Below are 25053 nucleotides of genomic sequence, written 5' to 3' on the forward strand. Positions count from 1 at the left end.
CGAGCACCTCCCTTCCTTCCCTTCGGGCCCTTCTTTTGGGGTGGGGTCGCTGCTGCTGCTTTTGGCCGCGGCAGGTTCGCTCGCAGGGAGGGCGGGAGCGCGCGCTAGGGCGCGTTGCGTGCGTTCCCTGCCGAGCCGGGTGCCAGAGGCGCACACGCCTCTTGGCCCCGGCGAGGGACGAGGAAGAGACGGGGAAGGAGGGAAGGGAGGGGAGCGGGCGGGCGAAGCGCGCCGCAGCTGGAATGGCGAGTTTGTCAGCGGGGCGGCTCCCGCTCTCTCTCTCTCTCTCGTCCTCTGAGGGAGGGAGGTAATTAGGGGCCAACTTGTGCGAGGCGCCGCCTTCTCGTATCTGCCTCCCGGGGGAAGGGAAGAGTCGGTGCGCGCCCGACTTGTTTGTGCGCCAGGGAGGGAGGCAGGGAGGCGGAGTGCCAGCGAGCGCCTCGCCTCGCCCCGACCCCTGACTCGGGTTGCGGTGCGCCGAGGCCTCCGCCCCAGCGCGGCGGAGAGGGGACACGCCCGGCCTGCCTCGCCCGCCTCGCCCGCCTGGCTGGCTGAGTGATTCGCGCGCCCCTCCCTGACCCTCCCTCCTGCCCGCCCTCTTAGCTACCCCGCCGGCCAAGGGAGCCTGGCAGAGCGAGCGGCGCCGGCGTCATGTGACAGCGCTGCCTAGTGCCAGGAGCCTGCCTTGGAGCTTGGTGGGGGGAAGAAGAAGAAGAAGAGGAGAGAGACAGAGCAGAAGGCGAGGGCAGAGGCGCGACGGGCTGACAGACGGACGCGCCGCCGACGGACTAAACGCCCCTGCGGCCAAGCGGCAGAGAGAGAAACCCCCGGGTTTCCCCCTCGAGGGCGGAAAAAGAGAGGGAAGGAGGGTTTTTCCCGCTACCAGCGAGAACGACAACAGCACCGCCGACTCAAGCAGCAAACTTCTTGCGGTGGCGTCGTCGCCTCGGTTTCTTGGACAAGTTAAGAGAGGGGAGAAAAGTAAGTCGCGCGAAGGGAAGGGGAGGAGGCAAAGGTGGCGGCTGAGGAAAGCGACGTGTCTGGTGGCGGCGGCGGCGGCGGCGGCGGCGGCCGAGAGGTGTCTGGGAGAAGGGATGGGGAAGCGGGGAGGCCGGAGGGAAGGTGCTCCTCAAGCGAGGGGGGAAATGGAGAGGCTCCTGGACGCGCGCTCTTGTTTGGCGCGGGGGCGGACGCGCCGGCCCGGCCAGGGGACTTAGGGGCGCTTCGGCCAGAGTGTTTGTGCAGCTGCAAAAGTTGTGGGGCAGCGAGGGGGGGGTCTTGGGATCTGTCTTCATGACCCACCCACCCCCCGGGGGTGGTGGGAGAGCGACGCCTTGCCATTTGGAGTCGCCGCTGCCCCGTAAGCTGAAGAAACACCGCAGCTTTTGGCGTTCACGGGTGTTTTCCCGATCTGCGGTGTGTGCGTGTTCGTGTGTCTCCCTCCTCTTGCTTTTCTGTTCCCGGTCTTCTGAAACACGAACCGTTCCTCCTGTCATTTGGAGCTGTTGGGGAGGGGAGCCGTCGAACAAAGATCCCATCTGCCGCAGCTTTCCTGAGGGGCTTTTTAAAAAAGAAAACACCTGGAGCTACTGGATTGCTTTCTTTCGACAAGAGTTTGCCGCTAACTAGACTCGGGATACTTTTCTTCTCCCTCCCAAGTGGGAAAGGACGTTGCTCCGTGTTTCTTTGCGTTCCCTGAACGTTATTTCGGTCTTTGCTGCATAGGATGCTCTGCATCATAACATCCTTGGAGAACTGCCATTTAAATAATTAAGGTGTCAGTTGATCAGGGGGTTGCTGCTTTTGTTATCTCTTCATGGGAGCAAGAAAGGGAAAATGAGAAGCATATATCAAGATGTGTGAATTATGTCCGTTTCTAGATACTACATACCAAACTAGAGAAGAGGACACATTTGTATAGCTTTTTTTGGTTCTGTACTTAGTCAAGTAACATTGATATGCAATGTGAGATGTTCTCTTAAGGTTCTACTGTTTAGAGGTCATTCCCCTCCCTCCCACCAAAAAAGAAGGTGATAAATAATTCTATTTCAATCACCAGTTTAGTTGCAGTTTGGGAAAGAAAACTTAATGTGCACAACGTAAGTTTGAACATGAAGTCTGTTGCTTTTTTTCTATTACATGCATAGAAAAATGGAGATGTCATGTGTATTTTCAGTTGATTTACAATAAGAATAATTGCATTGCTGAATAACTGCATTGAGTAGCCTGTCCACATTTTATCCTCAGTGGCTCACAGAGAGCAGTGTATACCCATTTTATTGTTTTTTAAAAACACATTCACACACTTTCCAAAGTCACCTAGGTTCTGGTGATCAATTTTTTTAAAAGAGTCTTGTGCATAATTGAAAGGGACACCAGCACTTGGCTTCGTTCCTTCCTGAAAGTTGCTTTCTTTGTGCTTAAAACATTACTGCTTATCTTGGATGTTTGTATTAATTTCCATATGGAACATAACTTTAGCAAGAATCCACAGTTTTTATTTAGGAAATGGTGGTAAAATTCACCAGACAACTCACTTCGATTTAGATTAACATTTAGCTTTCTTCTTACTGCAGCAATTCATAAACTCTCACTTTGTCCATTTTTATTCTTATGCAGAGTTATCTCTCAACTGAAGTGTGTGTGTGCAGCATCTCTTGCACAGTTGTGTGTGTGGCCTTTTGTGTGTGTGGCAGGAAGTGCCACCGTTCACAGGGCTCACCTTTGACTGGTTGTTGGAGAAATTGGAACCTTGCATAGATTCAGTACTTTGAAACATTTTGAGTCCACAAAAGTGTTATTTTCGATAAAAGGCAAAAAAAAAATGTGGTGTAACTTTTTTCCCATAGTTTTGAGAACTTTTCCCATAGCTTGCCTAATGAGTTGCTTGCATGATCCAGACTTGGATTTGGTTAAGATCAACAATTTGACCTAGGAATAATGTACATCAACCTAACTTTGGCCACTAGGCTTTAAAATGTGTTGGTCAGTTTTGTAATATGAATGCTTTCAGATAAACTCTTTCTTCGGCTCCCTTCCTCACTAAAGCGAAGGTATCTAAGCAGACTTTTTGCTTTGACTGAATTTTATACTGATAAACAAAAAAGCAAGATAATATCTGAGAATAACAGTTGTGTAGTATGATAAATAATAATAATAATAATAATAATAATAATAATAATAATAATAAAATAGAAAACCTGGTTGTAAGTGTGCCCTACTATTCTGCCTTCCTGTTTTTGCAAACACCAAAGTTATTATAAACTAGTAACATTCACAGAATGTTATTTCTTTGGTGGAGGGGGAAGACTTGTGCCAATCTAAGGCTGTAATTCTATGTGCACACTCACTTTGGAGAAAACCCCATTGATGTCAGTGGTACTTCTGAGTAAACGTTACAGAATTGCACGGTAAATAGAGTTTGTGCCAATTTCTGAAGATTTGAAAACTGGTGTTCTGATTAGAAAATGCATGTCTTTTAGGAGCAACCATATCCAAACATGGGTCCAAACAGAGACTAGACCTAGTGTTAAGAGGAATCTGTAGCAGCAAGTTTAGTGATTGAGACCCAAATCAAAGTTCAAATCTGAACTTAGTTGTTACGATGCTTGCCAACAGAATATAGGACATCCCTTGCATCAGGCATAGTCGACGGCTGCATGACCTGTTCTACTGATCTAGTTCATAATATGTGAAATATGAATGCCATATAAAGTAGTATAATATGTAGAAATCAACCAGATATAAAATGGGCAACAGGTATTTTTCTGGAGGTTTTTGTGGCCCATCTGTGGGTTCATAGCTATCATAATGGGAGCAAGCATTGGACACTTACGGTTCCCCTCTCCCCTTTGCTCCCCGCAACTCCAAGAGGAAGTTTTTGCTTTTGATTAACTGCATTTTAGCATCACATCCAGATCATATAATGTGATTAAACCTAACTTTATTTTCTTTCAAACAAAGACAGTTTCATAACCCATGGTTTGAAGTTGGCTTGTTTCAAACAAACCATGGTTAAATTTAAACCACCATTTGTTCAATCGGCCTCAACTTGTCATTTAATCGGAACTAGCATCCAAGACTTTCTGACTCTCATTCTTGTCATCACTGAGCCATGGTTTATTGTGATAGCCAAATAATCTCACCATATGTCCTAGTGTTTTCATCTTACAATGATCTGGCTCATGCAACATGCTAAACTTAGTGCAAATGTATGCCACTTAGTGCAACCACCACTTTGATCCTCCCTGGTTGTTTGCTGCTGAGCTAAGCCATGGTTTGCCTTAGCGTCTCATTAAAACATGGGCTCGTGACCAAGCTCTCATAGGCAAACCATGAGCCATAAACCATAGGACAAACCTTAATTACGGCTCATGGTTAGCCTGGAGAGAACTAAACTATGAGTCTGGCTTCAGCTGACACACTAAGCCAAGACATGGGTTAGCACAGTAGCAGAAAGACCAGGGTAGCATAAGTGGCCTCACTCTACTTGCTTGCAGCCTGCAGAACCATGGTAAGCTGTGACTTGAGCTTGCTGTCTGGTGCGTCAACTTTTATTTTCAATAAATTTTAGGCACTATTATTGGAGCTCCAGATTGTTTGTAATGACCTCTCATATTAAGGAGATCTTGTACAAGTAGAGAAAGGAGGCTAGAAAGTGCAATAAAATAATGGCTGTTGGTTTCGTTCTTTTTTTGGGGGGGATACTTTATTGGGCGCAAGAGTCCACCTCAACCCTTGATAACAAAGTTTGCATTTGTATTTCAGGATTTTTTTAAAAAAGGAGAATGCTTGGGAAGTCCAGAGTTAATTATTCCGAGCTGTCTGGAAAGGGTGGGTGCAAAGGAAATTGCATGTTGTGGTCAGCGTTTGAAACTCCCATTTTTCTAGGCGCATTTTGCAACAGGGAATTTCATTAATGTGAGCAGTTTCTGAGCTTTGGAAGTAGTACTGTGCCTTAGATTTCAGATTAAAACTCCCGCTGCTGGAACGAAAGGAGGACCTTTTTCTGCCTCTCCACTTCCAGCCACTCTCTGAGGACTGGAGAAAGGACCCTCATAAGGGGGGTGGGCAGGGGAAGTATAGCTTTGTGGTTTGCAGCCTTCAGGTGAGGACTAGACCATGTGAAAAAGGAATATGATATTTTAGCTGCAGTTCATTCATTTTCAACCTTGTATTCTTGTTATAGACATTCGGTTGCGGCACCCATAACCTAGGTTTAAGGTGCCATTTAGCTCCCAGCTTTCATATCTCAGTGGTTATATTGTCCCATATAGATATTAGTCTGGTGTTTGTCAAGGGCAGGTCTGCGGTATAGAGACAGGTTGTTTTTTTCACACCCAGAGACCAAGCACTTTACACGTTACACCCACTTTGCTTGCTTGTTTGTTTGTTTGTTAAATCCCAGCTGCACATGAATATAGGGGTCAGGGAAGGCCACCCAAATGTTTCTCTGTGCTTTCTTTCCAGCCGAGCCAGCAGAGCCGTTTCCTGTTCTTTGTTTCAAGGCTGGGGCTTGCGTCATACATTCCAAGTAGCATATGTGTGCTCTTTCCTGTTTCGGGCTGTTTTCTGGTAGATCAGTAGCCCAGCCACAACCCCTTGTCACTGCCCTACAACTCCCAGTCTCCACCCAGCGAATTATCATGTCTCTACACACTCAGCGATTGCCTAAGCAGCCTGTGTTAGCATTTAAACTCCCACATTCTGCGCTACAGCGCGCAATTAAGGATACTTGCTGGGAGTGGGGAGGTACAGGTTTTTGAGACCAGAAGGGGAGGGAAGCAGTGGTGTGAATTGGAAGTAGTTTCGCTGAAATGCATGAATGTTAAAAGTTTTTCTTTTTTTAAAAAAAGCAGACCACTCACTAATGCATGTAAATTCAACATCTGTTCTGGAAGGTTTTTTTCTAGGAAACATCATAGTTTTGTTTAAGCTTTACCTCTCTATGGTGGTGATAAAAATGGTACTTAAAATATGTAAAATACATTCAAGTGATCAAAGCCTTTCACGTTCATCATTTTAGGCATGATGGGGGAAGCCTAACCCCTACCCAAAGCAAAATGTTTCATAGAATTGGGAAATTAATAATGTTTGGAGGCACTCCGTATTTTAACTCCAGAATTTTTCTGCCATAAAGTAGTTTGTCATCTTCCCGAACCACTCATGGAAAATGACTGTCCAGCCTTTTCACTTAAAACCCTAGTAAAAGAGATCTCTGTGCACATCATGGAAGTGTTCCTAATCTGCATGTGAAGCAGGGAATTAAAATTTCTCTTTGCAATGTGAAAAACTAAGCATTCTTCGTTTGAATGAAATAGTGTATCCGATTGGGAAGCAAGGATGCATTCACAAGGGAAAGAGGGAGAAAGAAAATGTTCCAAGAGGAAGTTCAGAAAGAGAACTTTGACCATCTGTTTTTATTATTTATTATTATTATTATTATTATTATTATTATTATTATTATTATTATTATTATGATTTACTACTGATGGATCATTTCATAGCTAACTAGTATTCTGTATTTACCCAGATAAGGAGGTTTGGGCATGGAAGCAGGCTTTTTGCATGCCTAGCATTCGTTGGAACAGGGCCATTGGTGTAAATTGGATACACATCTGGATGCAGATGTTATCTACCTGCATGATACTACTTTCAGCAGGATGCTCATTTAGCTGCACATCTGCAACCACATTCTGGTGCAACTGGTCATGCAAAACTACATGTAATAAGATCTGGATTGGGGCTTATATGGCACAATTAGCCGAAGTTAAATATTCCCTCAGTTCCATTAATTTCAAGCAAGCGTTTCCCATTCAACTGAGATCAATGTGGGAAATTTAGTAACTTTAGGTTGTTGTGCCCATTCTTCTTAGAGATACACTTATGGTATTTTGCATTTTTTTCTTCTCAGAAGTACGGATTTCACGAACTTATTTGTGTATATAACAGGAGCTAATCTTTTGGTAAGTTTTTATTCGCAAAAAGGAAAAAAAACCTGCTTTCCTGCAAAGATATTAGATTTCTCATTGGGTTAATATTAAAATTGTGCATCGTGTTAATAAAGACCAACAAAATCATCAGCTGAAATACTGTAGCTTACAAGCTGTCAGAGCAGCTCCAAGTGTAAAAAAGGAATGTCTTCTTAGCACTGTATATTCTATACTTCCTCTGTGTTAAGGATTGGAATACTAGATTATAAGCCCTCTGCAAATTCAGAAAAAAACATGTACTTAGTCTCCTAGGATCATACCAATTCATGCAGATGGAGGATGCCTATTTAAATACACATTCCTGCCCTCTCCCCTTTTAAAAAAGAACCTTCTGCTCATTTTCTATAAGCATATTAAGGAGAAGGGTATGCTAAAATACTTTGTCCCCCGTGTGATAAGCTTTCTATAGGCAAATAAATTTGAGGCAGATAAGCAATGAAGCCTGTGACTCTCGCCTGAATTCTATGCAGGGGTAGCCAATCTGGTGCTTCCCAGCTGTTTTGGATTACACCTTCAGCTAACATGGACATTGGTCAGGGATGATGGGAGTTGAGATACACAACATCTGGACAGCACTACGTTGGCTACACCTGACTAGTGCCTTCCATAGTGTGGATACTGGTCAGTGAACAAGTTTAGAATTTAGAAATTTGAAGGCTATCATCTTGCTTCACTATTTTAATCCCCTTAATCAACCATGATATTGGGAAATAGCTAATTTTGTATATGCTTTAGTCAGGCATAACATAGTTGATCATTTTAATGATCACATATCAACCTGGTCCATCCTTCAATACTACACTGCCGTTGCTTTTTCTTTTTTAAAATAAAAATAACTGGACTTTTGCATATTTATTTATTAGGACTGTTCTTTGCAGTGAACTAAAATCAGGTATTTGAAGCTAATGTTTGTAAGTGTAGGTGATTTTGCTATTCATTGTAAGTCAAAGATACATAATTTCTGAGACATACTTTATAATTAAGTCATATATTTTGGAAAGACAGGTTATTGTAATAGCCAATGCTTCTATCCAGCAGGAAGCTCTTCTGTGTAGCTGGCATTGAAGTTTTGTGTTTTCATTTCAAGGTTTATTGCTTCCAATTCATAATTTGACATTTGGCAGGGTTAAGGAACAAATTTAACTCTTGCCTGTCTTAAGGCTCCATCTAGTGCCGGGGCTTCCTTATAGGGTTTTTAATAACAGTTGTTGATATATTCCAAGGGTAGCTATCCTAACAGTTATGTAAGCCAAACAGAACGCTAGAAGTCCTGCATGTTTTAAATACTAAGGTTAGCCATAATGGAAATTATGTGTGTGTGACTGTCTGGTACATGCGGTGAGCAAGTAGTTTAAAAGCCTTGGCACATCAGAGAATGACCAAATTGCTTCTCTGAAGAGAGACACACACAAAAAAGCTTATTTAATCGTTTTTCCATACCCGTCATCTTTCTTCCTCCTCTTCCCTGGTTTGATTTTTCACAATTCACGTATATCTGTGTAATGTTCCTTTCTGATTTTCACATCTTGCTCAGATCCAAAAGTCCAAACTCGCATGAATGATTTCACATATTGTTGCGATAGACATACACTTAACCTCTGTTAAGATCATACGAATGGTCGTAGGACTGTGCGCTCCCGAACTCCAGCCCCTCCCATTTACAGCAATTTTTCCTCCTCCTGTCTCCTTAACCACAAGGGTTATATTGATATGTTGGCAATGGTGGCGGCAGCTTTGCACTGGAGCTGGCAGGGCAAAGGGGACACAGTGTACCAAGAGACCAGCTAGCAGCTGGTGGAGCCACAGGTCACCCTAGGCAGAGCATACTTGACTCCAGAGGCACACACAAGTACAGTCATACCTCCGGTTAATATGCTTCAGGTTGAGCATTTTCAGGTTACGCTCCGCGGCGACCCGGAAGTAATGGAACATGTTATTTCCAGGTTTCGCCACTCGCGCATGCGCAGGTGCTCAAAATGACGTCATGCGCAGAAGCGGGAAATCGCGACCCGCAGTTGCGGGTTGCGTTCTACTCAGGATACGAACGGGGCTCCGGAATGGATCCCGTTCGCATCCAGAGGTACCACTGTATACACTTGACACAGACAACAGTGTTTAAGTGGTGGTGGAGAGGAAGAGAAAAACTAGGGACTGGGTGATGAGAGAGATGGTGAGGTTAGATTACCAGTGGAGGGGGAGAGCAGCCCTAGATTTAGGGGTTGTGTAGGTGGTTCCCCCAAACTGGGCATCAAGACGAAGGGGTGTAATAATAATAATAATAATAATATGCCTATATTGATTCAGGTACCTACTGGGAAGAACCCTAAAAAAGCAACCATACCCAAAGGAATTATTGTGAAAATAAGAAATATTTTTGAGGAGGGGGCACCAAATTTTGTCCTTGCTCAGGGCGCCATCACCAAAGTCTGCCACTGGGGAGGGCAAAGTGTCAAGGAGGTGTCAGAGGCAGAAATATCAAGACTGGGCGGTGGGCTGAGCTTTTCTGAGCTACGAGAAAGGAAATCTGTGCCTTTTGGATCTTTTCGGTTCTCTCCCCTCCCTTTGACTTGCCTGTTCCTCCAGCTGCTTTCAAGCCTTTTGGCTATGCTCCTGTCTCTTTAACTGCAGCACCAGCAATGTGATTGGTTGAAAGCACCTTGAATTAGTTCGGATTGGGCCAGGGACACCATTCTGAGTAAACATGGGGTGGGGCTGGGGTGTGTGAATATTTTGAATTGCTTGCAGTGGATTGGTTGTGAGTGTTGGGTGAAACAAACCAGTTTATGCAGATTGCAGCGAATACCTGTGCATGTAGCTGTGTCCCGTTTGGCTAGGAAAGAAGGCTGTTTTGAGGGCTGGTGGGTCTTGTCACCCAACCTGATTGCCTTTTTTTTCTATAGCAATTTGCTTGCGGTGGGTGGGTGGGGAGCTGGTTTTTCCTCCTCCTGGAGAGTTACGGGGTTGGGCCAGGCCACAAAAATGCAGAAAGCAGGAAAACAGGCAGGGGGAGGAGGAGGGGGGGGAGTGGGCTCAAACTGTGCAGTGAAAGTGGAGGACTGGGGGCTGTTGGTGATGACGGCTTCTTTTGCCCTTCTATTAATAAAAACCCTTACTGTCTTAAACTAAACCAGGGTTACTGCTTAAACGGGGTTCAGAACCACCTTTAAGTCTGGTTTCAAATCCTGGCTAATGTATAATTCAGTTAAGAGGGGAGGGGGGAAATTGCTTCCGAGAAGGGGGAATACCCATATGATGCCTAATTCAATACAATGATTTATTAAGCATGGTTTAATATGCATGCCTTAGCGCTCAGAGTAAAAATGCAGATATTTCCCTTGTCTAGAAGAGCGACTGGTTGATTGTTGTTGTTTTTTTAGGGGATAGAAATCCTGGTTGGGACTCAAAGAGCTATCTGTTAGGCCTGCCTACTGGGATTTGTATTAGGGACTTGGGTTAAACCACAGAGCCTAGGACTTGCCGATCAGAAGGTCGGTGGTTCAAATCCCCACAACGGGGTGAGCTGCCGTTGCTCAGTCCCTTCTCCTGCCAACCTAGCAGTTCGAAAGCACGTCAAAGTGCAAGTAGATAAATAGGTACTGCTCCGGCAGGAAGGTAAACGGCGTTTCTGTGCTCTGCTCTGGTTCTCCAGAAGCGGCTTAGTCATGCTGGCCACATGACCTGGAAGCTGTACGCTGGCTCCCTCGGCCTGTAAAGCAAGATGAGCACCGCAACCCCAGAGTCGGCCACGACTGGACCTAATGGTCAGGGGTCCCTTTACCTTTACGTACTGGGATTTGTAATTTTATTATATGATATGATATATGGCTTGCTATCAAAGATCCCCAATTTGGAAGCCAAATAGGGCCATCAAAAAATATTGTAGGGATTTCTGCACGCTTGGGGGACTCTTCCTCCAAGTGATTTGTAAATTAAAAGGAGAAGGACAGGAAAGGGTCCCTGCATTGCAGGTGGTCCATTCCAGCTCTACAAATCTATGATGCTTAAGTGACCTGCCTAGGCTGCTAACTTCTCCTAGTCTCCACAAGGTGAGTAGAGGGTCAATGGGATGTATATCACAGGGTTTAACCCCCCCCCCCCTCTTCTTTCTTACACTCCAGAAACTTCCACCCCACTCCACTGGGCTGGGGAAAGTATTATGAAGAATGTTGTAGGAAAGGCATCTTTTTCTTTTCTTCCTTCTCACCTGCCTGTCCCAAGACCTGAATAGCATTCATTGCAAGGCTCCCTTTCCAGGTGGTCTGAATCCTTGAACAGAAGCACTCCTGTTATGGGCTGGGTGTTATTCCCTTGAAATCACTGCAGCTAGATTGTGCACATCTCCTGTGTTTTTGTTATTTTATTATTATTATTGGGAAAAGTTGAGTCTTAAAAGAAGCTGCTCTTTCTCTTCTGCTTGGAAAGGAAAGACTGTCATGCCATTATATATACCTCACTTGTTTTCAGAAGCCTGCTCTTTCTTCTTGCTCAACTTTGTGTCTCTGTTTCTCTGAAAGAAGTCGCTGAGACAGGAAGGCAGATAAGGGTCTGCTCTGATAAGGCAGCACATTGTCCCATGGCAGGAGGCACTCAGTAAAGTTTAGTTAGATGTAAAAATGGGGGCAATAGCAATTGCACACATGGTCATGTGAGAGCAATGGCTTGTTTTAGTGGAAACAGCTAAATCATAGTAGAATTAATAACTAGTATAGCTAGGCATCTGAGTGTGACTGTATTACAACTTTATTACATTTTTTACCATACCATTCCTGTATATGGCTAGCAGATTTGTATTGGTAAGGCTAAAAGTTGTTCCGCATTAAATAGAATACAGGCTTGTGGGGTCTTCGTGAAACATTTTCCTGTTGCAGGCTAAAGTCCTCTGCGATTTCCTGCTTTTCTCCCAATTTCTCAGTTTTATTTATTTTATTTTTTTTTTTGGGTGCCTGCAATTTATACTGGGTATATTAATCAACTAAAGCTTTAGTTGATTCATCAGTCAGAGCCAAACTTAATCAGTAGGGCCAATCCATTGAGGAACACGTTCATATTTTGTGAGTCTTCTTTTGCTACTGGTGTGGAAAGGAAATTCTAATAGCTTTTCTATCTAACATGGTAGCTTTTGCTTGTTGATACAGTGGTACTTCGGGTTAAGTACTTAATTTGTTCCGGAGGTCCGTTCTTAACATGAAACTTTTCTTAATCTGAAGCACCACTTTAGCTAATGGGACCTCGTGCCGCCAGAGCACAATTTCTGTTCTCATCCTGAAGCAAAGTTCTTAACCTGAAGCACTATTTCTGGGTTAGCAGAGCCTGTAACCTGAAGTGCATGTAACCTGAAGTATTTGTAACCTGAGGTACCACTGTACTACTTTGTTAAGTAGCTTGCAAAGGCACATATTCTGTGGTTTTCGCAATATGAAGATTTGTTTAAATTTCTTTCATCTATTCACCAGTTATTCAGTGGCAATTTTTTTCTTTTTGTTGCTGTTGTTGATTGACAACCCTATTTCCCTCATCGTAGACCCTGTTATTTTTCTCTTCATTTCCACCCTGTACTGATTCAATAACTATTTGATACAAATGTGAAGCTTAATATAGTTAACTAGTTAAGAGTTGGGTGAAAACAGTGGCATCGTAGCACGTGCTGAAGACCCAAGTTACAAAGAAAAGGCAAGTATTTTCTTTTATCCACTCTGTACCCTTTCCCAAGATACCCTGAAGAATTTTAACCCAAATCCTATATATGGTGAACTGCTGGGTTTAGGTCACAGAATTTTTTTTTCCCTTAAGAAAAATATTGAATTGAAATGGAATAGAATGGTCTGGTGCTAAAAGGACCTTTAAAAACAACAACACTTCTCTCATGTGAGTCCTGACTCTTTAAAGTTTATCTGTTAATCCTCCTGAAGGGACGTGGGTGGTGCTGTGGATAAAACCTCAGCGCCTAGGACTTGCCGATCACATGGTCGGCGGTTCGAATCCCTGCGGTGGGGTGAGCTCCCGTCGTTCGGTCCCAGCGCCTGCCAACCTAGCAGTTCGAAAGCACCCCCGGGTGCAAGTAGATAAATAGGGACTGCTTACGGCGTTCCGTGTGCTGCGCTGGCTCGCCAGATGCAGCTTGTCATGCTGGCCACGTGACCCGGAAGTGTCTCCGGACAGCGCTGGCCCCCGGCCTATAGAGTGAGATGAGCGCACAACCCTAGAGTCTGGCAAGACTGGCCCGTACGGGCAGGGGTACCTTTACCTTTACCTATGTTAATCCTCCAGAGACGGTAGTAGTTCTAGTTGTAAGGTTGTGCTTTCTCAACTGACTTGACACTAATATCCTTAGGTAGGATTAGTTGGAATCCTAACCTGTTTTTCCTCTTTGTCTGATCTCTATGGGGCCATTTCTGGACACCAAATAGGCAGGGGGGAGTGTGCAGGCACTGCCTTCTCTCAGCTGAGGAGGAAAAAACCTAATTGTGGTCTAACTTCTGAAGATACCGCACAGTTCTAAAAATATTTATTCATAAATACATCCTACTGATTTCACTGGGACTTAGGGTGCTTCTACACAAGGTGTTTATTTCAGTTCTGTGTCCATTCATTTATAAAATTGCTGTTCTCCTGTGGTCTTCCGTTTCTTTGGCATCCTTCCCCCCCCCAAAAAAAAGTTTACTTTTTTAAGTTTACTTTTTTTAAGGGGTGGAACAGAAGAAGCACAATCTCTTCAGGTGTAGATCGTAGCACCATTCTTCATTCCTTGCAAAAAGAGGTGGTTTCAACAAGTGCAGTGACCCAGAATTGCAGAGCCTAGGTAGCTCTAGAAGTTGTCATCCTGGAAGCACTCTTACTTCCTGGAACACTTTCTTGGAATTGTAGCCTTAGAGATATAAGAACCCGGAGATAGTGGAAGCAGATGTTAGAAGTTTTGAAACTTCAGGAGAGTTTATGAAGCCCAAATTAAGTTCTTCCATCAGCACTTGGGGCACAAGTTTTTAAAACCATAAGTGGAACCTCCCAGCACCATTGGAAGATATTTTCTTTATCCCTGCATACATGCGGAAATACCGATTAAGGCGAGTTTTTCAGCATTCCTCTTCCACATAGTATGGACCAAGCCATGAATGGTGAATAGCCTTGAAATGTGTAGATGCTGGATCTCTGCACTCTATTCTACTATGTCTGGCTCCTTTCCTAGAAGCAGGCTCTGCCACATATTTACCAAGATTGTGTCTCCTTGTGGTTGTCCTGAATTTTCTTCCCGTGTGTAGCAGAACATTTACAATGCTACTAAATAAGCCTGATCAGAGCATTTAAAGGTTTTGTGCATTTAGAGACCATCAGCGTTTTTGATGAGTGTATAATTTCTAGAAGAAATTGAAGAAGGAAAGGAAGAGCCTTCTGACATCTTAAAGGCTAACCACTTTGCTATGGAATATGTCTTCATGACTAGTGTCCTCTTCATCAGATTTATGAAGTGTTACCCAGATTTAAAGAGGGAGAGACTTGCAAGCAGACAGATCAGAAGGAAAGGAAATGTAGACAAGTAGAGAAAGGGATAATTGTGTTATTAATGCTGGTCATTCATATTTGTTGATGAGTCGGACGTGCTAGGTTGGGGGTCTTGCTTGGAGGGTTCTGTTGGCAGGGGGTCGTTGCTGTTGGCTGTTTTGTATCTTTATTTTAGATCTTGTGATGATTTATGCGGAAATAGTTGAGTTGGGTTGTGTATTTTTTTTTAACGTTTATTTCTTGCTAATGACTGCTTTTGTTATATTGCAGTTATGTGTTTTTTCTCTCCATTCTGTAAGCCGCCTTGAGCATGGTTTGAACTGTGGAAAGACAGCATACAAATAAAATTACGTTTGTGTGTTAGCATTGGCAGGTCACTTAAATACTTGGGAGTGTGATTAAAAACATATATTGTGCCAGTTCAGTCCACATGTGATGGCACTGAACCTCTTGATATATTGCAATCCAGCAATTTCACATTGCATTTTGAAGTTTCTTGGTTTCCGATGTGGTCAACTTAAGATCACGGTGTCCTGGGAGGCTGAAATAACCCCCTACGGGTTTCTCAATATTTCCATTTTTCATGCTGGATTTGTCATCTGTTCTTTTGCGTAGAGACTTGTCTGCTTGTCCAATGTGTAATGCAAAAGGTGCTCTCAGCAGGTGATTGTATATTTCACTCTGGAATATTCACAGGCGAATGGACTCCTGATGATGTGGACGACATGATTAGGTCCTGTAATAAATAATGTTGTCTGAGTAAACTTGGTGTAGGGCTGGCATCTGTGTCGGCCAAATTGTATTGTAGTCAACTAAACTACAGCAAAATAACACAGCATAAAACCTAAGGGAGCATATTTTTTTCTGCAAAGAGACACACCCCACTCTAACAAGCGGTAGAGCCAAAAGGTGTTGCAAAAAGGTTCTTCAACATCTGCAGATATTGAATAGACAAGGAGGGAGAAAGCCGTCTAACCTCTCAGGGCAGGGAGTTTCAGATACAGGGGGCTACCACGGAAAAAGCCGTGTTGTGTGCTGTGCTGCTAGAAGGCAGCAGCCCCCATAAAGTTTCCCCTCTACAGATCTTAAAGGATGGGTAGATGCATGTGGGAGAAAGGTAGACTTTCAGGTAGCTTGGAGCCAAGCTGATCCATGCAGGAAGAAACAAACAGAGTCTTGATGAGGCAAAATAGGGGGGATTATTGAGTTGTCTTTGTCTCAATTGGGTATTTTGTGTTTTGCATATTTTCATTTTATGTTGTGTGCCACCCTGAAATCTGTGGGTATAGGATGTTATATAAATAGCAACAACAACAACATGAAAATATGTCTGGAGCATTTTAACAGTGCAATCCTAAACAGGCCTCCTCAGGAGAACATGAAAATATGTCTGGAGCATTTTAACAGTGCAATCCTAAACAGGCCTCCTCAGGAGTAAATTCCATTTGAGTCCAACTCTCCATTGAAATTAATGAGACATAACACATCTAGTTGAAATCTGTGCTGTTGAAATCCATAGGATCTCCATGCTGGAATAGTCAGAGCATGCTCCAAAGTACTTAACTTTGCCTGGGTCGTGTCCTGACTCCGTCGGAAGATTAATCATTTTTAAATCAAGTGCATAAATTATATTTCCCTTATCCAGGTTCCTTGGCACACGCTCTCTCTCTTTTCTAGTAGGTTACAGTTCCAGGAAGTGCCTTAGAAGTTTGCTTGGACTTTTAACTGTGCACCTGTCCTTATTTGCATGGAGAAATCAATTGCTTCACTAGCCTCACCGAAGGACAGGGTGTGAGCAAAAATTTTATCAAAGTGTGTCCTGTTTGGACAAGTCGAGTTGCCTTGGCAAAGGTCCAGAGGGTGGAGCAGCTGGGAGGAGGGTGGAAAATAAAACTGTGTGGCTTGTTAACACACACACACACACACACACACACACACACGAATGTTTGATTACTGCATCATTGCTAGTTATGTAGTTTCATATTACATATAGCCTACATACTTCTACCTATATAAAATATTTAAAGCAAAATTAGCTCGTCTGATTTGTATAAATTTAGCACCTCCTCTGAAGTGGTGGCCCAGATAGTTAATGGTGGTTGTTGTGGCTGCTTTGTCTTCCAACAATTAAAAAAATATTTATAGTGGCTTGCAAAATATGCAATATATGAATTCCCAGTGTACAGAGAAGCAAATTGACACATTACGACTGGACGCTATACTCAGAATATCCTTAATGTAGTTCCGTAATTTATCTTCTTTCCCACTTGTTCCTCCTCTTTGGTTCCTCTTCTTTGGTGGAACAGTGTTAAAGCTTCACTGTTTTACCAGATAACTATCCCTAAAATATTCAATATTTTTGTCCTCCTTGGTACAATTCAGTTATTTATATAGTTACCCTTGTTCAGTTACTTAGATCTCATTTTTAAAAAATACTTTTTGTGAATTGGGGCATTTTATCAGTACTATTGTCAATAACAATACACCTCTCATTCTTCAGTCTCCCATGTTCCTACAGTTTTTTTTGTCTCAATAGCTGCTGTATTTGCTTTCAAAGTTCATGAAAGGTTCCATCTAGTACCTCAATTGAAAGTAGATTATGGACCTCAGATGGTGGTTCTGGTAAATATGGGACTGGAAAGGGAAGAGATTTACTCCTTACCTCTGTCTTGGAAAGATAATTATGAGCACTGATAGCTGGCTTGAAACCACCAAATAAGTGTTTAGGAATGTTTTTCCACATCAGCCATAATGAGTTAGAGCTCTTTCTGACGTGTGCAAGGAATCTACTTGGCCTGGCCTGAACCAAACATTTTCTGCTTACCATTGGTGAAAAATACAACCCATATAAGAATCTCATGTTTTGCCAATGGCCTCCGCATGATTCCTACCAAAACTTGGAGAAATGTGTGAATTGGCATTCGATGGGTATAAATAATCACTGCTAAGACCCTTTTCTTGTATCAACCAGCCCTAAGTCTGTAGAATGCACTGCATTACTAAAAGCAGAAACTGAAACTGAAGAAAAGTCACAGTCCTCCTCCTTGTATAGCTCAGGTGGTTAAACTTTTCGACAGAGGACGGAAGTGCAAAAGTTCAAGCCACTCTTAGAGGCTGAAACAATCTTCACAAGTCTGTTCATCAAAGAATTTCATCTACCTAGCAAAACCGTAAGCTATTGGCAAGGGTTATATTTAAAGCACGATCATTGTGGGTGAGCGGATATGACTTGATGGAGCACAATTTTTTTCTTACACAGGGAGGGGAGAATTAGTGACACAGCACATGCGTTGCATGTTTTTAAGGTCCTAGCATCTGGTACCTTAAGGGGAAAGCATTTGGGGTTAGAGCACCGGGGAAATCCTCTGCTTGAGATCTTGAGTCAGGATCTGCAGTACTATTAATAATTGTGTCTTGATCCTTAGGCTGAATTCATTGCTCTGCATATTGTCTAGGACAGGGTTGGCTCAGTAAGCTGGGGCTGCAGCAAAAATATATTGTGAATTACAATGCTGCAGGTGGCACTGCGTTTAATCAGTTTTGCCTGTAATTTTTCATAAGATGTCATGTGCTCCATAGTTGCAACCTTAAATTGCTTGATCAGGCAAAACTTAAAGGTGATAATGAAACTTTTGCCTTCATGTCCACCTAACCTGAAATTGGCCGCGGATACCACAATGCCTGGCCTAAGTGATCTCTCATTCCAAATAAACATGAAAGATAATAATAGGTTTCCCTTTCAAGGCAATTGGCAAACCTGTCCCAGTGTACACCAGAAAATTTTACTGCCTCCCTTTGTCTCCCAGCTCCTGCCAAAGGGTCCTTGGAAGAGGAGTTTAGGAATAATCTGATTGAAATTAATTGTGTTGTCCTCTTTGTTCTTGTTTTATTTTATTTTATTTATTAAATTTGTTATGCCACCCTATAACCACAGGTCTCATAAAATCACAATATAAGAACACAAAATATCTTTTGGGATTTTATGTTATAACTCTTCTCTCTTCCTTAGGTGGTGGTTTGGGGTTTTTTTAAAAACCCAAAGCAGTTATGGGATTGACTCAGTGTTTTACCAGTGTTCACTATGTTCTTGTTTCCAGAGGTGTTGTGTGATTCACCATTCGTATCGTTTCCTTTGGAACCTTTCTGTCTACCTTGAAAAGGCTCCCTTTGATTCATTGGGCAAAATACAGAGAGAATTTCAAAAAACGACTTGTTGAATTCTATGCTTGCAGTGAAATCTGCCGCAATAAACAATGGATTGTTCTTTGTTGCATATTTTTAGCGCCACCTATGGATACAAACAAACAGTGTCGTGCTTAAGAACTTGCATGTTATTTAGGACAGGATTACCAGTAAGTAAGGTATTGAGTGTATTGTTCAGCACTTGCGGCCTCAGGAAAAAATATGAACCACCTGCAACATGCAATTGGGGGGTTTATATGTCATGTTCATATTAGTTTAAAGATAACCTTTTGACATTTCAAAAAATTGTTTCCTTAGTGCTTATTCACACAATTCTGCAAGACTTAAGTCTGGCAATGTGCTTTTTCTAAAAAATAAAAATTTAAGCTGGCATTATTTATTTAGATGCTAACAAAAGCTTATGGGCCACAAAAAATATCTCAATCTCCGCCACTGAAATTTGGGAATAATAATGATATATCTTATTTGCACTGGCAGGGTAATTTTAAAAATGTTTACAAACCAAAGAAAATAAATTACCTTTGATTGTATGAAATAGGGCCTGAGTTTACATCACAAACTCCTATCTTTGCTGCTGTATTTTATTTTTGGTGGATGTACTGCTCTCCAATTGCATCTACACTAAAATCCTGGCTATCTGCCTTTTTTTTTTTTTACGGGGCAGCAATCACCAAAGAAAAGGCTTAAAAGAAGTTCCTTCTCTAGGCAGCAGTTGTGTCGCTGTTAAGCTGCCACCTCTCACGCTTTACTGAACTGTCTTAATGGCCCTATCTGCTTAACACAGGGGCAGATTTTGGCCAGTTTGCACTGGGCGCCAACACTAGAGGGCATTGCAGGACTTTGCAACTATAACTGAAAGGTGGGGAGGCATCCAATTTTGGCCTTGCACAGGGCACCACTGAAATTTTAAAGACCAAAGTCCGCCACTGATTTAACAAGTCACATGTTGAGTATAAAAATGCATAGCAAATCTGCTACTTCTCATGTCTTTGAAATAAGTGGCCATACTGTCTGCCCTCTTTAAATATTTCATTGGTCCGATACGTAAAATCCATCCATAACATTATTTCTTTAACTCCTGTTGTTTTAATGCTTTTCCTATTGACTCTTGGCAAGTTTGGCAACTGTGGATGATATTTAATGCAAGCAATTTTATTTTTATAATTAGCTTGAGATGGGCGACGTATAATATTAAGAGCAGGATTCCCCCTGTTGAGGGCAGTGTTAGGCTCTTTACAGTTGCTACGAGCACAATAACTGAGTTCTACTTAATAAAAGCTTTGCTTTTGAGAAATAATTGTGCCATCCATTCTGAAGCTTGATTTAGCTCTCGTTTTGCTGATCCTTTCCTAATTAGTTCCCGCTATTGTAACATGAAGGGGATTTCTTCCTTTCCAGAAATAACGGTTGCTGTATTCTATCTGAATACAACTGTTTTGCGTGCTCTGAGCTACAGGAATGTGAATTGGGAATGATACAGAATTCGTAAGATTTGTTACCCAGAGCTTAGGCAATGCCAACTGGGACTTGTTATTTGAGGGCCCATCCTAGCAATTAAAGGAGAATTAACATTGGTTTTGGGGAGCAGGGAGGATTACTAGTATTTACCTTTAATCATAAAATTTGGTGTGTATTCCTTAGTCCTATTCTGGAATACTAAGATTCTCCCACAGGAATCAAGTGAAACTGTCTTGTTTACATCTTACAGCCTGTATCTCGTGCCAAACAGTTAAATGATTTCAGTTTGACTCCATCGAGCTATGCCAGTTATTGCTTCCGTGGTACATTTCAGTCATCCTTACAAAGCACTGTTCACGCCCATTTTACCTTTGGAAATTGAGGCCCAGAGCTCTCCCAGTGAGTTCACAGCTCATGCAGAGCCTAGAATCGAAGTTCCAACAGGAGGTCTTATCATCCAATCCCTGGTTTAAACTGCCTCTTAGGTGGTATTAGAAATCAATTCCAGACTTTAGGATAAATGTCGACAGATGCAAAGGCTTTCCAGCTGACAGAACAGCATGTGAAGGAACTGTACAGGATTTCCCCCATAAACAAGGTGTGTTACTTTAAGACCTCATTGCGGACACCGAACATGTGAGCAGGACATCTGTGTGATGAATGCATTCTCTTATGTGGAGGAAAGAGAAGCAAGAGTGTTTGGTTATTTGTAGCCGCTGCTTGTGCTAATTATTCTGAATTAAATCTGGATAAAAACATCAAAGTAGTTCAGCATCTGGGAGTGGGGTTCATATAAGCCATGGGTAGGCAAACTAAGACCCGGGGGCCAGATGCAGCCCAATCGCCTTCTCAATCCGGCCCACAGACGGTCCGGGAATCAGCGTGTTTTTACATGAGTAGAATGTGTCCTTTTATTTAAAATGCATCTCTGGGTTATTTGTGGGGCGTAGGAATTCGTTCATTTATTTATTTTTTCAAAATATAGTCCGATTCCCCAAAAGGTCTGAAGGGACAGTGGACCAGCTCCCTGCTGAAGAAGTTTGCTGACCCCTGATAATAGGACTCATATTTTAAAAAATAAAGTTTCTGTACTTGATAACATATTTCCTATTGTTACATAGATGCGTTTTTGCTTTGAAGCCAAAAAGTAGCGCTCGTGATAGCATAAATGCAAAGGGATTTCCTGCAGTTTTGAGACGGTATCGCACAACTTCATATGTGGTGTCGACCTAAAGAGTTTCTGAGGATAAGCTGCAAAGTTCCTCTGACAAACTTACTAGGTGGTCTTAGGCATGCCATCATTAGCTTCTTGCAGGCACCCACAGCGGCTACATGGAGATGAGAATACAATTTTAAAAGTAGAGAGCAGGCATAGGCAACCTTCAGCCCTCCAGATGTTTTGGCCTACAACTCCCATGATCCCCAGCTAACAGGACCAGTGGTCAGGGATGATGGGAATTGTAGTCCAAAACATCTGGAGGGCCCAAGGTTGCCTATGCCTGGTATAGAGCTATTCTAAGGATTATGGAGATAATATGGTGTTTTGTATGCATTACTTGCATGCAGGCCTTGCCCAAGCACAGTTGAGAGGGGACTCATGTTTCTACCCCTGCTCCCAATGTTGGGTTGTTTTCTCCAGTAGCAATAAACTGCGCCCAGTTGTTTGTATGCCGTACATGCAATTAACTCCTATGCGCAGTAATGTGAAATATGTTCACTTAAGAGCTGAGTATTCTACAGCTTTCTCATGCTTTGTCTTTTCTTAAAACCCTCTCTTGCTTTCCCCCCTCGTGTTTCTAGAGTCCTGCACAACAATATAAGTAAAGCTGACTAAGAAGATGCTAATGTTTGACCCTGTCCCCATCAAACAAGAAGCAATGGAACCCGTTCCAGTGGTTAGTATTTAAACATTTTTTTAAAGCTTCTGTTGTCATGGGTTATATTCTAGTCGTGCTGTGCTGAAACCTGCCCCCTGCCCCCAATTTCACAAATCGTTTCTTTCCTTGCAAACAAGGCTCCTGTTTTGTTTTGTTTTTTTACTCCTTCATAACCAGGGGCCTTTTGAATTTCTTCAGAATTTTGGTGGGCGTAGAGTTCAGCTTTAATCATCACAAGGTGGGCAGGAGTTGTATGTGTGTTTCTTTCCATTAAACATCTCTCTAGCGCTCTGCAGCCTTCCTAGCTGTCGGCACTTCCTGCGGCAGTAGTTACCTCACAGCATGCTCCCCTGAACTTTAATTCAATCGCAGAATTAGGCTGTGAGGGCCTGTGATCCATGTGCTTTCTGATTTTCTATTTAAGGAAGAAGGGCCTTCTTTTTCCCGTGACAGAATCTTTCTGCACCAGATTCTTTCAAAGTGAAAAAGACCACACACACACACACACACACACACACACACAAATGAACAGGTGTCAGGTGCATAGTAGGCTGATTCCCACTGCTTACAGAAAGCACACCTGAGGCTATGGGGAAGCTTTTTGGAAATGCGGGCATCCAGGAAAGTTTCAGAGTGCAAAATCTCCAGAGGGATCATTTGCACAGGAGAAGAAACAACACTCCCACAAACACCCCTGAGCTGCTTTTGAAGTAAAATAAGCGCTGTGGGTTAAACCACAGAGCCTAGGACTTGCCAATCAGAAAGTTGGCAGTTCGAATCCCCGCAACGGGGTGAGCTCCCATTGCTCGGTCCCTGCTCCTGCCAACCTAGCAGTTCGAAAGCACATCAAAGTGCAAGTAGATAAATAGGTACCACTCCGGCGGGAAGGTAAACAGCGTTTCTGTGCGCTTTTCTGGTTCGCCAGAAGCAGCTTAGTCATGCTGGCCACACGACCCGGAAGCTGTACGTCGGCTCCCTCAGCCAATAAAGCGAGATGAGCACCACAACCCCAGAGTCAGCCATGACTGGACCTAATGGTCAGGGGTCCCTTTACCTTTACCTTAAGCACAAAAATAAATCACTGCGCACCACCCATGAGAGCCACTGACTAGTTAGGATAGCCTCCTTTTCCCTGACCAAGGTTCTGTGTATTTAACAGGCAGGAATTCAGCAGGTTCAGTTTTCCTGCCTGGCGATGCAGTGATGTTGAACATCAGCTGTTAAGGGCACAGGGGGGTCTCTGCAAGTGAGACCTGAGTTTTTTCAAGTCTTTTTCTTTCTGCATTTGGTCCTGTTAGCTTTACTTGCATTTCCCATGTTTTCTCTTACTGTCGATGTTTGGGATTTTCTGCCTGAGCTACACAGAGGTTGTAGGAGAGAAGGGAGCACCTTGGCAATGTTCAAGGAAATGAGCTTACGGTCTAGGATGTTCTAGGGTGAGTCTGGTGCCCTAAGCCTGTTTGCTTTGTTTGCCTCTGTGTACTTGGAAAATAGTCACAAAGGGGAAAATTTGAATAGAGGATTGTATGCGAAGGCTTGCTGGTAATGAGAAGCTTATACAATTAGATCATCTTTGTGTGTTTGGCTGCTGATATTCCTGCCAGCGGTTATACAAGATGTGAGGGTCACTTTGAAACAAAGTTGTCATGGATATTTGCAATGTTTGTTAGAAAGTATCCAATAACAGTGTTCAGCTTTTGGTTCAATTTTAATTTTAAGAAACACTCTGCTTGTGGGGTGTGGGGGACATTTCCGATAAATGCTTCTTTACCTGGATATATTTTAATAAATGCTTTCATAAAAGAAGTTTTAAAACTTCTCCTTTAGTTCACACTGTTTTGGTCAAGAAAACTAAGAACTGCCCTTTGGGAAATGAATGCAATTGCCCTCCTAAGTAATTAGTGTGGTTGATTATAGACCAAAGTAGTTATTGGTTGCTGTTCCAAAAGATAACTGCTATGTTTTCCTCAAAGTAGCTGTAGGCTTATTTCTGCAGAGAGGCTGGAAGTAATTTGCTAGAAATAAGTGGGAATCCATCAGCAGATAATTAAAGGCTACCTCTGGCATAACATGTACACGAGGTTTAATGCTACAACAATGTAATAATGTGTGCATTACATTGCATTTTAGCAAGTGCATCCTTGTCTTGTTAGCCCATTTGTAGCATCCTTAAATTAAGTTGCCTTTTTTTTAAAGGGATTTGCAGCCAAATTGGTACAGAGTTTGAAATTTCAGTGATGTTTAGAGCAGCTCAGAGTCCATGTGATGTTGACTGCACTTCATGACTTCTGACCAAAAAAAGAGGGATAAGCTTGCTTTGCATCACTAGTGTAGTGGTTTGTAAATAGTGATGGATGAAGACCAAAGGGTGTACCTCTAAATTGGTCTTGGATGTTAAGCGGATTGCAGCAGTGAAGATTTGGCGTGTGTTTGTTGTTTATTATTATTATTATTATTATTATTATTATTATTATTATTATTATTATGTGTCTGTGGTGGAGAGAGAATGTGTTTCGAGTGAGAAGAGGAAGGAAGAAGAGGTGATGACTTTGTGGGGAGAGACTTCAGATATAAACAGGAGAGGAGGAGTGGGTGGGATTGTGCATGGTCGGAGTGGTATACAATGGTACCTCGGGTTACATACGCTTCAGGTTAAGAACTTTGCTTCAGGATGAGAACAGAAATTGTGCTCCGGCATCACGGCAGCAGCAGGAAGCCCCATTAGCTAAAGTGGTGCTTCAGGTTAAGAACAGTTTCAGGTTAAGTACGGACCTCCGGAATGAATTAAGTACTTAACCCGAGGTACCACTGTAAATGCATTCATACTCCTGGGATAGCTCAGTCAGTAGAGCATGCCACTCTGAATCTCAGGGTTGAGGGTTTGAGCCCTGCATTGCTGCATTGCATGGGGTTTGGACCCTCACGGTCCCTTCCAGCTCTAACAATTCTATGCTCCTGCCATCTATGGTTTTATGAGTGACAAATTTATTTATTTCATTTTTTGGATGGCTTCTTAAACCAAACCT

General features: G+C 42.8%; 1 protein-coding gene across 1 annotated transcript in view; it reads left to right on the plus strand.

Moving 5' to 3' along the window:
• The first annotated feature begins 713 nt into the window (after positions 1-713).
• Positions 714-25053, plus strand: part of KLF3 (KLF transcription factor 3) — a 40585-nt gene continuing 16245 nt past the window's right edge. Inside the window, exons 1-2 of the mRNA XM_081207893.1 lie at positions 714-981; positions 21951-22045. Of these exons, the coding sequence (XP_081064019.1) occupies positions 21989-22045 (57 nt within the window). The 5' untranslated portion in view covers positions 714-981; positions 21951-21988. The remainder of the gene's footprint in view (positions 982-21950; positions 22046-25053) is intronic.

Source organism: Podarcis bocagei (genome assembly GCF_964188305.1).
Source record: "Podarcis bocagei genome assembly, chromosome: 9".
NCBI classification, from domain to species: Eukaryota; Metazoa; Chordata; class Lepidosauria; order Squamata; family Lacertidae; genus Podarcis; species Podarcis bocagei.